At 32.5% G+C, this 17,179-nt stretch overlaps 1 protein-coding gene across 3 annotated transcripts in view; it reads left to right on the forward strand.

Moving 5' to 3' along the window:
* The first annotated feature begins 1,868 nt into the window (after nt 1-1,868).
* LOC143044514 (uncharacterized) overlaps nt 1,869-17,179 on the forward strand; it is a 33,760-nt gene continuing 18,449 nt past the window's right edge. Inside the window, exons 1-2 of one of the 3 annotated variants that reach the window (XM_076216568.1) lie at nt 1,869-1,966; nt 10,191-10,927. In XM_076216568.1, the coding sequence (XP_076072683.1) occupies nt 10,618-10,927 (310 nt within the window). In that variant the 5' untranslated portion in view covers nt 1,869-1,966; nt 10,191-10,617. Of the gene's footprint in view, nt 1,967-6,476; nt 6,539-10,190; nt 10,928-17,179 lie in introns of those variants that run through there. The other 2 variants (XM_076216570.1, XM_076216569.1) reach the window with 2 other exon arrangements.

Here is a 17,179-nt window from a genome sequence, read left to right on the forward strand (position 1 = left end):
GTTATAATATACATGTACAAATGTATAAATGCGCTTAATTTATTTAAAAAAAATGAATCCGGGATACTTGTCCATGTCTTTTTTAAATTGGTTATTTGATGTGTACATCTATTTGACGAACATAGGTCCGGACACGTTTTATATAGTATGTATTCTTGTAACATATCATTTGTGAATATTTTTTGACCCTCAATCGATCATTATGTGCATGCATGATATTGGAATATTTGTTAGATTTTCATTTGTTTCCGCATACGCTAGTTAATTGCATTCGGAACTTCATTTAAAATAAACATTTGCTTTGTCAGTTCATGACAACTTTTGTTGTCACGAAGCGAACAAATAAATTATCAAATTGGAAATGAACAATGTTACGTCAAATACCAATCAAACATGTAATCGAAAATTACACCAAAAAGGAAATTATGCTGTTTCCAATGTCAAAACTAATATGGTATCATAACGTGTTGGTATTTGGCGGAATCTTAAATTTGCTGTGCTCACTATAAAAGATAGAATGCTTTTCGCCAGGAAATTGCTTTTCTGACAGTTGTCATAACTTGTTTAATATTTGATCTAGAAAGTGTTAAAAAGGAAATTGAACATTCAGACAAATTATATTTAGTCGAATCTTCGTGCGACTCGTTTCTGACATACAACCGTAGATCAGTCACGCGGGCTTTGTCGATTGACTTAATTGTAATTACTTGCAATTTGTCCATATAGACATTTATACATTTGAGGAACGATAATTAGTCTAAAATTACATTATTGTTTTGCTTAATATTATGCAATAACATTAACGGTACCAATTTTCCTGCACCAGATGCGCATTTCGACAATACATGTCTCTTCAGTGATGCTCGTGGCCAAAATATTTGAAATCCAAAGCTTATATAAAAGATGAAGAGCTATAATCCAAAAGGTCCAAAAGTATAGCCAAATCCGTGAAAGGAATCAGAGCTTTGCATGAGGGAGATACATTCCTTAATTTATAATAATTTCTATCATTTTGTAACAGCAAATTTTAATAACACAAAAAATCCGTATTTTCATGCAAGCAGTTTCAGTTTGGATGCGAATGTGTTACAATTCTTAATGCGGTTATAGAAACTGAAGATAATGTTTAGAAAAGTTTGACCTGTGTTGAAGGCATAACTGTCACGTGACAATCATGTACAGAAATGAAAGCGCCATTACCTTGCATTATGTCTTTTTCAAGATCGCGTATAGGATTATGTTTTATAAATCATTTCTGCTATTGATACATGTAGTTGGTAAACCTGCTAATATGCATATGCATTGATTGCTAATTGCATGCTGAAAGTGCAATGGCAAATACGTACATGTATAACATAATAAGACGAGAACAATATAATGATTTATGCTGTTAACTTATTAAACAAACACTTCTGCTATTCGCACAAAATGTCAACGCTTTTAACCCCAAATGAAATTACAAAAATAAACAATCATAAAACTTAAATAACAAGAAATCTATGAAAATTTAAGGTTCCGGAATAACAACAACTGAGTAATACACTAGCCTCTCTGAGCCAAGTGTTACGATCAAGTCAACCTCCATCACTCTAGATCATACCCCTTGGCGACCAAAGACGAGTAAGACAAGAACTGGATATATTTGATAAAATTAAGAATGGAAATGGGGAATGTGTCAAAGACCAACGAACCCGTCTGAGAATTAGACCGACGCGCTGACTCAGAGTCTAAATTGCTAGTTCACTGAGTAACAATCCGCATGATAATCCTCCTAATTATCTGTATATAATCACATTATTCCTCAATGTCACTTGTTTGGCGGATAGATTATAAATATAGTTGTCAAGTCTATGGTTAGATTAGACTTGCCTCCAGCTATATAATGAATAATTAACCTAAGAGTTGCGGGAGGAAAAAGTCCTGTGCTGAGCTCTTATGGGGACTACAGGCTCTTGTCCTGGGACAGGTAAATCATATTTGTTAATAACTTGTCATTAGGTTTTTGGTAAAAATTTCTCCCATTGGCAATAATTGTATAAACTCTCCATATTTTTACATAGAGAATGTGGAGTTGTCTTTGAACACTCCCCCGCCTGTATGATCAAATTGTAAAAATCAGCTGGAAAAAAGTTCTTGACTCATCAGAAAGGTATTACAAAAACAAGACACAAAACAATTACTATAAACCAAACGATAAACCCAAAAGTACCGGTATAGATGTTTTACTTGTACTTGTGACTGAAAGCTTAATTTCATAGCCTAATTTCAACTCAAAGCACGAGAAAAGTGATGAACCTTTGCCTATGATTTCTTATGTGTGTGTAATAGTTTATAATTTGTGCTTTGATACACCACAACATTTCTTTTTGTCATTCGTGTTTTATGGAAGCCATCATATAAAGTTTCCAATGCCTGAGATGTATGCTCTTATATCATATGTTTACTGTTGTTGTGTGATATTTATATAATTATGTTTCTTCATTTCCTCACTTTCAGAGTGTCACGCACGTTAGGAATCATAATGCAACAACTCTTTGAAGGGTATGTTGCAAGGCTAAATTTCAGCCCCTTTTCAAAATACTCACTTTTTCCATTGGCAGTACAAATCTCCGCAACCTTCATTCTGCATGGCCTGTATTGTAAGACATACAGATTATATTCATTGTTAATTTGTTCTCGTCCTTAACATGCATGACATATTTGCTACTGGACGTGAATCACAAAACACTCAATCAACCTGCACTTTCGGACAGTTTGTTCCTTGAAATTTGTGAAAAAGGGTGATATGATTGCCAATGAGACAACTATACACACAGAAATATCTTCAACAATATATCACTTACATGTACTTGGAAAATGGAAATAAAAATAAAGAGTAAGTTCACGAAGGTGAATTTGGGCTCTTAAATGACTAAAAATTTCGAATGAAAAAGGAAAGAAATCTGACAAATATAAACAAAATCAGCCAGCTTAGACGAGTTACAAATTATTTGCCACAAACTTATAAATTACCGCGTTGAATTTCTATAATAAACTGAGTATTTTAAGGCACGTGGCATTATCAACAAGAATTGTGCGATCATGTCATGGCGATTAAAAAGGATTAGCAAATAGCAATAACAGATATGCATGTACAGATCTAAAAAAAAACAAAAGATACCACAGGCATGATTTTTTACCTTCTAAATGTATAAAAATTATTCACGATCAGCGGTAAAATCAAACATTAACGTGACATTGCTATTCGAAATTCGACACTGCGAGAACTTTAGATACATTTATTGTCGTTGCAATGTTTGTCCGATCGATGCCAGATATCGTGATACATTAATTAGCAACTGAGTTCTGTAATACACTTCCAATAAAATTGAGAATGGAAATGGGAAATGTGCCAAAGAGACAACAACCCGACCACAGAGAAGACAACAACAGAAGGTCACCAACAGGTCTTCAATGCAACGAAAGTTTGAATATGCTAGATATTTCCAAAAAAAGAATGCGTTCTCACAAGTGCTACGAACTGGCATGTGCTTATAACGAAATGAAAATGATTCACTTTCTTAATGATTCTATCTTTATGAAAAAAAGTGATGTGGAATGATTGCTGCTAATGAGACAACTGTCCACAAGTGACTAAATTTCATAGATGTTGACTATTAAAGTAGCTGTGCGGCCTTTTAAACATCACCACCAAGGTAAAACTATATTCTAGCTGACAATGCGGTATGGGCTTTCCTCATTGTTAAAGCCCATACGCGACACATAGTTGCTAACCTCTATGTCATGTTGGTTTCTGATGGCTAGTTGTCTCATTGACAATCATATCACATTTTCAAACAAATTAAGAATAGATATACATGTAATATACCAACTTCTATAAGCAAGGACTGAAGCTCATAAACTCAGCAATCGTGTTAAACGCAGGACTTCGGGAATGTCCGGAGAGCCTACAACCTTGCTTCGGAAGTTGGTAATATACAACAAAACACTACACAATTTTAGGCTCCTGACTAACAGAGTTCATTTGCACAGGTATCTATTTGTTGTCACTCAAATAATTGGTTGCTTTAAATTCTGCTTTGTTTAGGTTAAATTGATACAGTATAGACTATTAACACTTGAGATGATAAGTCCCACTATATTATTTTTCAACACAAACCATTTTTTGTTGTTGTTCCTTGACATTTCACAACATTGTAAAACGTGATTTGATAGGCAATAAAACAAAAGACGTTTCCTGTTCTTTAATAGATAATGTTTCATATAAATACTTATTATATAGATTTGATCAATATATCGTATAAATGTGAGCAACGTCGTGATATTTAACCACGTTTTAGATTGGTATTTGTACTTTACTTTATAATTACAATTTAGGAACAGATTAACCAGTATCGGTTATACTAGGTATTGGAATTACCACACTTACAGAAATAATTCTTGATGAGGCGTATGCCATTACTAGAACGGTCATCTCTTTTACAATTCTATGAAAATTTCGAATTATTTTTTTTTCTTTTATTTACCTGTTATTGTGGAAGCTCGTGTCATCATAAAAAACAACAACATTGCATTACATGTATCATGTTTCATTATAACTTACGCTATTTTGATTGACAAACAGTAATATCGCGTCATTCTGAAATCAACCTTCATTTCAAAATGAATGTAACTTTCATGATGACATGAGCTTTCACAACAAAGCTCAGGTAAATAAAAAAAAAACAACTGATCAGTTTATGTTTTTGTTTTGATTATTTGTTTCTTCCCTTTTTTTTAGGGAAAAGGGGGGGGGGGGGGGTTATTTCAAGTACAAACAAAAATTAGATAAAAAAAAACCTCGCCATTTCGCCACAACCGATGAATAGTCGATGCCTTACAGAGGTAAATATAAGCGTTCTCTATTTTACGATTTGTTACTTCATTGGGGTGTAAAAGCGTTGACCGAAGTACATTTTGTAAAAACGTGCACACGGTCAACGCTTTTACAACCCTATGAAGTTACAAAAAGAAGCATTCAATACTTATAATTACAGTTTTTAGCTAGGATCATGAAAACACGATTTTTATAAAGTTTTTATTTAATTCACCTGTGCACTTTATTGTTAGACCTCGTGTCATCATGAAGGATAAATTTTATTGTGAAATGCAATTGATTAAGGAATAACGCGAGATGTGCAGTTTGCCAATCATAATAACGTATTATATTATGAAACAAACATCTAAATTACATGTAATTATTAAACTATAAAACCAAACGCTTCCATTTGTCGATTAATTAACTCTATAATATTAGTTCAATCAATGCAAGTAGAATTTCATTTATCACCTGTGTATATTAAAAACTATAATTAATACCTTGTAGATTCATTTTAATAAACTTAATTAACAGTTCTAACCCATTTTTATACCTCAAAAGGAAAATATATAGATTTATCCATATGAAGTAATTATCCATATCAATAACCAATTTGTTGGTTAATTGTATTACAGTTACAAGATATTGAACAATTTACGGTCAGCAACTTGTATACTCAACCTCACATATAACACACCACTTTTAATATAATTTATTGTTTTTGCGAAACAATTTCAAAATAAACCATTGGTGTACAGAATAATTTTCGTTTTAGTGGTGAGAATGTCATATGTACTTTTAGTTTAGACGACGACAGCACAGTCAAAATTGAAAGTCTAAGATTAGTTAATTTCAAATTCATTACAGCCGATTCATTGAGTGCATAGGGAAAGGTAGAATCCTTGGTTAGCTTGCTTGTTAGCTGAACCGTGAATTCATTATTAAGTAAGGTATACTACCCTTCTTTCGAAGTAGTCTAGTCTTGCAGACAAATAGATTGGTCATTTGTCGGAATAGTCTACTCTAAAAGGAGGGTAGTTTACCTATCCTAATAGTGACTTCACCGTTTAGCTAACAACCATTCTAACCAAGGATTCTACCTTTCCCTACACACTTAATGAAATCGGCTGTAAAAATCGATTTAATTTAGGAAACAACATTTTAAAGTAAACTTAGCGAAAAGATACACATGACTTTAGTCAGTTACACATTGATCATTTTTTCACTTTGTGGCTGAATATGTTTTTTAGAGGTCAGTACTGAAAAATAGATGAATCTTCATGTTCATAGAATGTATTGCTAATTAATGCACACAGATTGTGTGAAATTTATCTCTATTCAAAAGTTTACCGGATGCAATGGGAATTTTTACTCAAGGACATTACTAAAAATGGTGTGTTCCTTTAATTGATGAGTATATACGAGTCTCATGAATCATAGAATGCATGGATTAAGGCTTTATACAGTATTTAGAAAATGAATGTAAGTTGAGACGGTTCTGATATTTAATAACTTTCATATTGATCAGAAACTGAGATTGAATAGATTTTTTGTAGCAATTAGGATTTTATAAGTGTCATGAGAGTTCAAGAGTATCGTACAATGTATATATATTGAAGCAAAGTGTTAAGAACGAGTTCGAAGTTGTGTTTAGTTCAGTAAGGAATGTAGCAATTATAGGTAATTGTTACTCAGGTGTTTTTATTACATACTTATTATTCTATCAGGGTAAGTCTACACACACCAAATGAATGTTTACTAAAAAAAATATAAAAAAAATTGTAAATATAGACTGTTAGTCTTTCGTGGCAGATTCCGCATAGTAGACAATGTTTTGTATCGGCGTTTTTGCTTTGCAATGATGGGCTGTTGTCGCATCGTTCTTTGCCAATGTCTGTTGGGGAACAAAACGAAATTAATACGATACATTTAAATTAGTCAATACAACAGAGATCAACAGAAGACCGAGATTTAAAAATTAAAATAAAACAAGAATGTGTCCATAGTCTACGGATGCCCCAATCGCACTATAATTTTCTATGTTTTGTGGACCGTAAAATAGGGGTCGGAACTATAATTTGGCATTAAAATTAGAAAAATCATATCATAAAGAACATGTATACAGTTTTAAGTTGATTGGACTTAAACTCGGTGGCCGAGTGGTCTAAGTAGTTACTTCTTTAACCAATAGCCGGTTAACACTGAAGTTGTGATTTCGAACCTCGTTAATGTGGGTGCACTCGACTCCAATCTTAATTGACTAGGATTTTCAGTTTTCTTATCGAAGTTTTCTCCGGGCACTGCGGCTTCCTCAATAAAAACTGACCGCCACGAATTGCGTAAATGCGATGCTTAAAGTGGCGTTCAAACACCAAAAATCAAATCAAATTCACCAAACACTACCACGATCAAAATCTTTAACCTGAAGCGGGACAGAGGAACGGACGCACAAATCAGAAAACAAAATGCCCTTATATGGGACATAAAAAGTCCTGTGACATTATGAAATACTGAGATGTCCTTTTACAGGCGTAGGATGTATACAATACGCCGCACGGTCTGTTCGATACTTAAGTTTAAAGGAGCACAACTCCACGTTCTCGACAATGAACGCCAGCCTTAGTCAGTGGCGGATCCAGAAATTTTCATAAGTGGGGGCCCACTGACTGACCTAAGAGGGGCCCGCTCCAGTCACGCTTCAGTGATACCCTATTGAACCAAATTGTTTCCCAAAAAGGGGGGCCGGGCCCCCTGCCCTACCCTAATCCGCCTTTGCTAGTATGGTTGTTGGCTGACTTATTATTTAATGAAGTTTGTCGTTCCTGTTGACATAGATTTGTTTTAGATCTCTAATCTGTAACAGTTGATAACGATTTCAAATTGTAGTTGAGTCAACCATATTTAAGTTTTTTTTTTAAATCGATTAATCAGTTTTGTGGATTTCGATTATTCGAAGAAAGAAAAAAGAATTATCTTACGATGGTAAAGACACTGAAAAACTATTAATTCATTTCAAAAATATGATCTATAAGGGCATGTTACTCTAATATTTAATGTCACAATGGACACAACTGCTATTTAATTATTTTTATTGTTATTGCGAACCCAATTGAACCTTTCCATAGATTCACCTGATAGTGACCTGTCCATTTAAACTTTTGGCAGTTCTATTGTCCCATTGAACAAATACAACAGGTATTGTTCTCTGTATAGTTTAATCGCTCAGACCTTTAAATTTCTTCTTAGAGAAATCTATCACTCATTGATTAATCTACCAGAGTAATTTAAAGTTTATCTGCTAAATTGATGGATATAAAATGTTTCACATAAAAAAAAATGCCTGTGATTTGATGTTTATTAAAACAAATTAAATATTTTTTTCAATCTGTTCAAAATAAATAATAATTTAATCATAAAAAGTTTGTTTTTAAAAAAAAAAGTATTGTTCGTATGAAAATTTGCATCTTTTAGTTTTTGTTTAGTTATAGAATACTTTTAAGAAGGCCTTAATATATAAACATCAACATTTTTAGGTTTTTTTTATCAATTTTTTTTTCGAAATAGGAATAATGTGGATTTTTTTCAGAAATCAACTTTTATTATTAATGTTTGAATCAGTGTTTACATTCAACAGATTGAAAATATAATACATTCAAACTCATATACAGTTTTTTATAAATAGTTAACATGTTATTTCCATCTAATTTAGCAGTTAATTTTTTACTCAGGTAGATTAATCAATGAGTGATAGATTTCTCTTAGAAGAAATTTAAAGGTCTGAGTGAATAAACTATACAGAGAACAATACCTGTTGTATTTGTTAGATGGGACAATAGAACTGCCAAAAGTTTAAATGGACAGGTAACTATCAGGTGAATCTATAGAAAGGTTCAATTGGGTTCGCAATAAGACGAAAACTTATTATTGCAGAAATTTATTCAGTAAGACAAGTATGTGTCATAGTATATGTTAATATGATTTTTCATGCATGTTTAGTGTCTCTTCTCTCTTTCTAAATCTCATCAAAATAAATTTAAACACAATTTTGGTCTTTTAACATTTTATAATTCGAAAAAGTACGATTAAAGAAATAAGTAAAAAGCACTTTAATATTATTTTTTTTCCTCAAGTAAAATGCATGATATCATTTTTTTTTATTGGCAATGCAAACAAGGAATCTGATGTACAGTAGTTGTCGTTTGTTTATGTAATTCATACGTGTTTCTCGTTTCTCGTTCTTTTTATTTAGATTAGACTGTTGGTTTTCCCGTTTGAATGGTTTCACACTAGTAATTTTGGGGCCCTTTATAGCTTGTTGTTCGGTGTGAGCTAAGGCTCCGTGTTGAAGGCCGTACATTGACCTATAATGGTTTACTTTTTTAAAAATTTTTTTTGGATGGAGAGTTGTCTCATTGGCACTCACATCACATCTTCCTATATCTAAGCTTTGGACCATTGCTTTATTTAACACACAAACAACCTTGTAGCCTCTTTCCTGCCAATCACAAGTTATATCGGACCTATTCAAATAAAATTAAGTTTTCCAATGATTCTTTTTTTATACTTAATATATATGGAAAACTTGTCACTGGACGTTGTCAAACAACATTCAGGCAATAATGAGCCACACATCCTTTTTAAGGAAATTTATAATTCGCTGATTTTTTTCTCGACAACAAAATACGTGTTAAAGTTGATAATGGATAAAAGAAGAAATTTAACGATAAACAATAGCCGCAGGCAAAGTTATACATACATAAAAGAAACGAAATGGAAAATACAAGTGCGTAATACTTTTGAACTGATTAGTCGAATATTTATACTCACTCTTATTCAAATGATAGAACTTAACCTCAAAGGAAAAAAAAAGGAAACCATCTGTTGTGCAAATTACAAAATACGTTTGAGTGTTATTTATTTTGCTCTTACCACAGAGCGGTTGTATTGGACACTTTTGCTCCAGTCTATTGACAAGGCATCACACTTCAATAAATAGTATTTATCTTTTAAACGTAATCTATAGTCCTATAAATATATGTGTTCGTGCTTAAGATCCAAACAGAATTTTAGATGCGATCATTTAAAATTTATAGTGTTTCTTTTGTATTTGCAAATATCAATTTTCGTAGATATGAGAATTGAAGAAAAAAAACACAATTATACATTTTTTTTATTTTTACATACATTGGATATTTGTTTCATTAGTTATAGTCTAAAGGCATTACATGCAAATGATCACCAGCACTGATAATACCGTATATATCATTCTCTCACCTAAAGCTTATTGCAATATCATAACATAGATATGAACTATATTATATTTTGTTTCCAGGAAAATTGAGTCGTTCAACACTATTGATTAACTTCATGGTATACGAAGCTAAACGCACAAATCATCTTCAAAGAGAAAGAGGCTTTGTCTCAACAATGGTTTATATTTTCAGAATAATTTGATATTTCACTCGAGGCGCGGAATCATATTATATGTTACTTACCGTTTTTATACTCGACATTCAGTTAAAAAAAGTGATTTTTTATTCAATCACTATCTGCACGATTATAAAAAAAGAGAATTAGAATAAAGTAAAGAGATCAAATTATGGAAATAGTACGTGAATGTGAATGTGTTGTATGGACCCGGGACGTCTGTGATGACCACATGTTAAAGTGGAATTAATTACTGAAAAAAATAGACAATATCTGTGATTCCAACGATTCAGTATTATTGGTTACTGGAACAATACGTGTTCAAAACTACCATGTACCTGTCTCCTTTAAATATTTTCTACACCAACGTCGAACATCTGTCGGAAGATTTACTCACAGAGACGGATTTAGAAAGAAAAGTTAAAAGTTACAAGGATAAAGAACAGATTCCAAAATTACAAGTATTTTATAAATGTGGACGTTATTTTACGCTTAACAATGCAGAACTCCGAGTGTGTCGAAAATTACAAAATGACGGTTTTTGTCATAGAATCAAAGTGGAAAAAGTACCGGTGAAACGAATTCCGAAAGGTATTTTAGATACGATGGAGGTACCAGAAACAGACTGTCCAATCACTAGGGGTAAGTTCATTTATATCGTTTAGAAGATTGGATTGTCATATCAGACAATCTTTTGGTTCGTTTGTTTTTTCATTACAGTGTATCCGTTCACAAAAAAACTTTATAAATACAAACAAAATCCACAGTGAAAGACATTGTAGCACAGGGCCATTCGTCTCTATCCGAAAGGGTTCTACTGGGATATTGTTAATACAGTTTATGAGATCATACATGCACAACTTATCGATCCTTTCTGTTAGTTGCACGTTATAAACCATACCGGGGAATGCCATGCTCCTTATACGAATGGTGCCCTTTCAGCATCAGTTGTTAAGAGTGGGCTCATTTGTTTGAAGCTACAGAACAAAGTTTACTCTATTATACCCCCTGTTGCTTTCATCCCCTTTACTGTGTGTCTTACTGTCTGTCCGTTTCTTCTCTATTTCTGTTTTATTTTCATCGCCAATATAACTATTTGACTTGGGTTTATATCTTTGTAAGCGAAGGATATTTTTCTGTTGAAGAGTAAACTTACCTGGACGTACCATACTTTTCTTGAAGGAGGAACACACAAATAGTTTGTTCAGCATTCTAGTTGGACAAATTCAATAATACTTTTGGGTCGAAGCGCTCTAGATGAATGCAAATATATTCCATTCTTGTACATTAACAAACTATATTGACATAATAGAACTGGACTACTAGTGACATGCTTAAACTATTTACAAATAATTATTTAATATGTAAACAACTGAATAATAACAAATTTTATCATATTTTGTTTATGTTTTGATAAGCTTATGCTACGATAAGGAAGGCAATAGACTACGCTGATATTACGCGCTTGTCGTCCTCATTATCACCTCACGACATCGTCTTCAGTATGACCTCACGATTCTACTACATCATAGCCACTATATTCTGTTGTACTTTTAGCACAACCTTTTGATTCATTTAGAGGTATGTGTACAACTGGTGAATCAAGCTATTTATAGGAACGAAAAGCGTAGTGACAACGTAGTAGAAACGTTATGGAGTTGTAGTTTGATCGTATAGTAAACTCGTATTAAGATCGTAATGCAATCTTGGTAGAAGCGTACAGAGGTCGTGTAAGTCGTGGCAAGGTCTTTTTATACGTAGCAAGATTTTTAACAGTAAAAACTGTGAAATATTGAATATTGAAGCGTACCATACCATGATCTCAACGCGATGTTATCTTTTTATAAATGGTTGTAAAATCTTCATGGTCTTTGTCTATTGTGACGGGGGATGAACATATCTCAACAATATATTTTTGATACACCATGAAACTATTTTTCCACTAACCTAGTCTAATGGCGTTTTCAGTTTATTTTCGATCTATCAATTTGAATATCCTTCTGGTATCTTTCGCCCCTCTTCTATATGTGGCGAGATTAAACTCATTTGAAATTAAGTGAGGAATTTTGAGTTTTGGCGAGTAAAAAGATTCGGGGGATAACATTACATTCCATGTTTCAAGATTTTTAAATTGATTAAGTTTTAAATTATATAAAGATCATTTCAATAGCTTTCCTCTTTTTTTCCCACTGACTGTCTTATCTCAAAATCTAAGCAAGAGTTTTTAGGTAAATATCTGGATGCTTTTGAATTGAGTTGCTTCAAATTCTTCAATTGTAAACTAGCTATACTATTATGTAATGTTTAAAACACTGCGTTGAAAGATAACTTATTATTGTAATTACGCAATTTAGATTGATGTATAACTTTCATAAACTAGACGTGATTGTTAGATTCCGATATCCGATTACAGGTCTATTAGCAAGGATGTGAATAAAGTATCTCCTTTGCGTTTTAAAGCAATTAACTTTTTTTGTTCTAAAGAATATTCTTGAAACATTTTTCAATTTTTGAAATACTATACCCTCAGTCTAAAATGTTCTTCCAAATTTGTAATAGAAAATTGTATTATAAGAAATTTATGGTCAAGACTCTTTTAACATTAGAGATAAGTTTTGATATGAAGTCATCTGAGTTCGTATTATTTCCCTTTGACGACATGCTCGAAATATATCTGGTTGTTTCTCATATTGATTGTTTGGTTAATTAATTGATTGCTTAATTGATTGTTTGGTGCCTCTTTTAACTATGTTTGATATTTCGTGGCAGTCAGTTTTTATTGTTGGAGGAAGCCGTAGTTCTCGGATAGAACCACCGATCTTCGGTAGAAAAACCAACAATTCTTATTAAGTAAGATTTAAGTTAAACTCACCTGCCACGTGCGGTTTCGAACTCACAACCTCAGTGTTGATAGGCTAGTGCTACAGTTGTTCGACTACTTAGACCAATCGGCTACCGATACCCCCTTTCATATTTGATAATCAAATGGAAATGTGTGGTGCATCCAACTTGAAGTCGTCTGACAAGAGATCTTTGGCTATTAAGTCACTGTGATGTATTAAGCAAGTCTTCAAGACATAACAATTGTTCAGAAACCAACATTTTTAAAGTCTAGCGAGCAGTTTGCCGATGACATGCTGATCTTAACTGATGTTTCAAAAGACTTCTGAAGATGCAGGTAAATAAGCCGTGTTCAAGTCGCGTCAATCTTAATCTTTCTACTGGGACTTGATGATCAACAAATGAAGGTGCTCGATCATTTTAACAGTAACACTGTTTTCTACTGTATTTGATTTGCCAGATGATGAATGCATAATAGGAGATGTTAACGGTTTCTCAATCGGTTTAGCTCCATTTGGAATTAATGCAATTCCTGTTTTTTATTAACTAAAATTTGTTATACTGCTGTCAAGACACAAACGTCAATACAGATACTTTCACTACTACATTTATTTTATCATACCGTCATTTGTAACGTTAATATCAATCTTACACGCACATTTGTTTCCTTTAATATGAGATTAATAAGTCACTCTCATATCACTAGCAATTTTATTGACTTATCTAAATGTTTTATGATTAAACATTACACTGTTTCGATAATCAGTATCTGAAAGTACGATATCCTATTTTGTGTATTGGTTGTATCTGTTAGTATTAGGTAATTTCCATGACATTGTCGTACCTTTTTGAAGATATTTTACCATAACAAATATATCGTGTCATTGTTAAGAGAGCGTAACGAAGAAATGGCAGTTGTTATTGTATAGTTTGTTTCTGTGTGTTTTACATTGCCGTTTGGTTTGGTTTTTTGCACTTTAGTGTTTCTGTTGTTTTGTTGTTTTCTTCTGATAGTTGGGGTGTTTCCCTCGTTTTTAGTTTCTCACCTGGATTTGTTTTCTATCAAGCGATTTATGAATTTCGAAAAGCGGTATACTACTGTTGCCTTTATGTAGAGATATAAGAAGATGTGGTATGAGTGTAAATGAGGCAACTGTCCATCCAAGTATATAAATAAACCATAATTAAACAATATTTACGTGGAAAGCAAACTACACAGATTTGACAAAGCCCCGCTCTTTTTCCTGCTTGGAAATTTTTTCGAGGTGTTGTTTTTTTTTTGTTTACTAGTACTTTATGATTCTAATGAAAAACCTAAATTGGTTAACGTAGTTATTACAATCACAGAAACACGAGTGGTTTTGATGAAAAGAAAAAAACAAATGGAAATAAATAAACTCATCATAGATATCAGGACTAAATTTTGTAAATACGCCAGACGCGCGTTTCGTCTACAAAAGACTCATCAGTGACGCTCGAATCCAAAAAAGTTAAAAAGGCCAAATAGAGTACGAAGTTGAAGAGCATAGAGGACCAAAACTCCTAAAAGTTTTTCCAAATACAGCTAAGATAATCTATGCCTGAGGTAGAAAAACCTTAGTATTTCAAAAAATTCAAAATTTTGAAAGCAGTTAATTTATAAATATAACCATATCAATGAGAATTCATGTCAGCACAAAAAGTGCACAAATGAGTGATTCTTACTGTAGCTGTATGCTTCAGGAATTTATTTCTTCTTTAAAATAGACATACCTGTGGTTGTATGTATATGCATGATTATGAAAACATAACGGATACAAGCCAGAACATAATTGTTTTTAAATAATCAATGTTAATAATAAAGAAAAAAAAACAACACAAATTAGGAAACAGTGTATTGAAATGATCATAAGCTTTTGAATTATACCAGTGAGCCAACAACCAACGACTGGAGAACCACAAAATATCCACAGAAAACGTCAATTCACGGTTATCAATAAAAGAAAGATATCTAGATAATATGTTTGTCTCCACATCTTCTTATATTTAAATCTACAAGTAACTTAGACCAAAAATACAATTGCAAATTGTATTCATAGTTTTTACGTGTTCACATGCCTTGAACAACATATCTTAATACCAAGTGTCTAAAGTATCCGCAGTGCTAGAATCCTTTTACTTTATAAATAAATGATTAGGAACCCGAATAATTTTTAACGGAATTATATTGTGGAATGGAATTAAATGTAGCTTTGGGGAGTTTCATGTCAAATATGATTGTCACTGAAGAAACAAAGAGCCTTGATATACAGTTGGTATATATAAACTAGACATTTTGTCGATCGAAATTCAATTACATTGTTTTAGTTGATTATGAAATTGTATCTTCTTTTCACTTAACGCCACATCTTATATACCGTCTCTGGAGATATGATTTAAATTAGATTTATAAAAATGGATCTCTATCAATAAGGTTAAAATATACTTTTTCAAGCCATTGTTTTGTGGTAATAAATTGTTTGTCTACGTCTAAAGTATGAACCTTTTTTATAAAAACGCAAGTTGCGCCTTGTAACACTTGGAGACGTGATTTATTTGTTTATAAAGTAAACGAGATTTGAAGTTCTTACATGCGTCTACAAACAAGGTGAACGGCGAACTAACAAATAAAGTGAAGTTAGAATTATGAAGAAAAACCAACATCATTTTGACTGTAACCAAAAATGTTAAAATTTACTCAAGTGTTTTAATCTTGGTGCGGAAATTTGCATTCATATGTAAATATTAAACTTGAAATGAAAACAGAAATAACCAAAAAAAACCTGAGCTCCTAGGAAAATTAAAAACGGAAAGTCCGTAATCGATTGTCAAAATAAAAAGCTCAAACACGTAAAACGAATGGATGACAACTGTCATATTCCTGACTCGGTACAGCCATACAGTTTTGTTGTAAAATGCCATTCCCTTTTAAGTATATTGTTAAACTACATATACTTCAGTTTACATTAAAGGCATGACCAAAAGTAAATTATGAAAAGGCTGCAGGTCTCCACAAGGATGTAAAATTAATTGGATTGATGAAAAATTTTATTCAGATAAAACAAACAGGATACTTATATCAGTTATGTTTTGTGCTGATAACTAGCTTTTACATTAAAAACAATTAGAAAAGAGTGAGTAAAAACAAATGTTATTTAATAAAATGCATGCCTTTTATTTGAATCAATCATCATGATGGATACCAGAACAAAAAATTACACTTAAGGATGTACTTAGGTGAGGTTAAGTGAAAATTAATAAATGAAGAAGTTAAAATTAATACTATAAACTGGTAGAGCATCAATTAAGGATAAAAATAAGCTAAAAATATTGACAGGTCATGGACCTCCTTTTCGAGATATTTGAGATTTAAAATATGGCGGGAAAAGGCTGTCTCGGGCTTTTACCTTATATTTGCATTGGTATAATAAGTTCTCAAAACAAAAGAAAGAAAATTAAGAATCTTCTAAAATGTTGGTAAATGACCTTTCATGAGCTACTAAGTTTTATATGAAAAAATAAATGGGTGTTATGGGGCAAAATATTTTACATTGTATTGTATGGAAAAACACCAAGGAGTCCGAACATTTGACACAAATTCCAAAACCTCACCTAAGTATATCCTTAACTGTTAAAAATGGAAAATTTAATTTTTCTGATTATCTGATAAAAATTAAGGGAAACTTTGGATTTTGTTTATTTTTCAGTGTACTTTAATAGACCACTTTCGAGTTCATCCGTCACCGTAAAAAACCTCGTCAATTATGCGCGCCTTTATGACGTCATTTACCAGATAGAGGGGCTCGCCTGTACCCCTGCACCATTAACGTTCATCAAGCGTCTTAGTAATCGTCGTTGTGCAGGATAAACTAGACATAATGGTTGTTCTGTAGGTACTTAATGACAATTCTCTAATGACAGCAGTGCTGATTGTAATTATTGAGAATTCAATTTGCCGAATAATTCGCACAATATAGAATTATAGTTTTCCAACCACTCGCTCTACATTAGAATGGAAGTGACGACGCCCCTAAA

Source organism: Mytilus galloprovincialis, chromosome 9, assembly GCF_965363235.1.
Source record: "Mytilus galloprovincialis chromosome 9, xbMytGall1.hap1.1, whole genome shotgun sequence".
Taxonomy (NCBI): domain Eukaryota; kingdom Metazoa; phylum Mollusca; class Bivalvia; order Mytilida; family Mytilidae; genus Mytilus; species Mytilus galloprovincialis.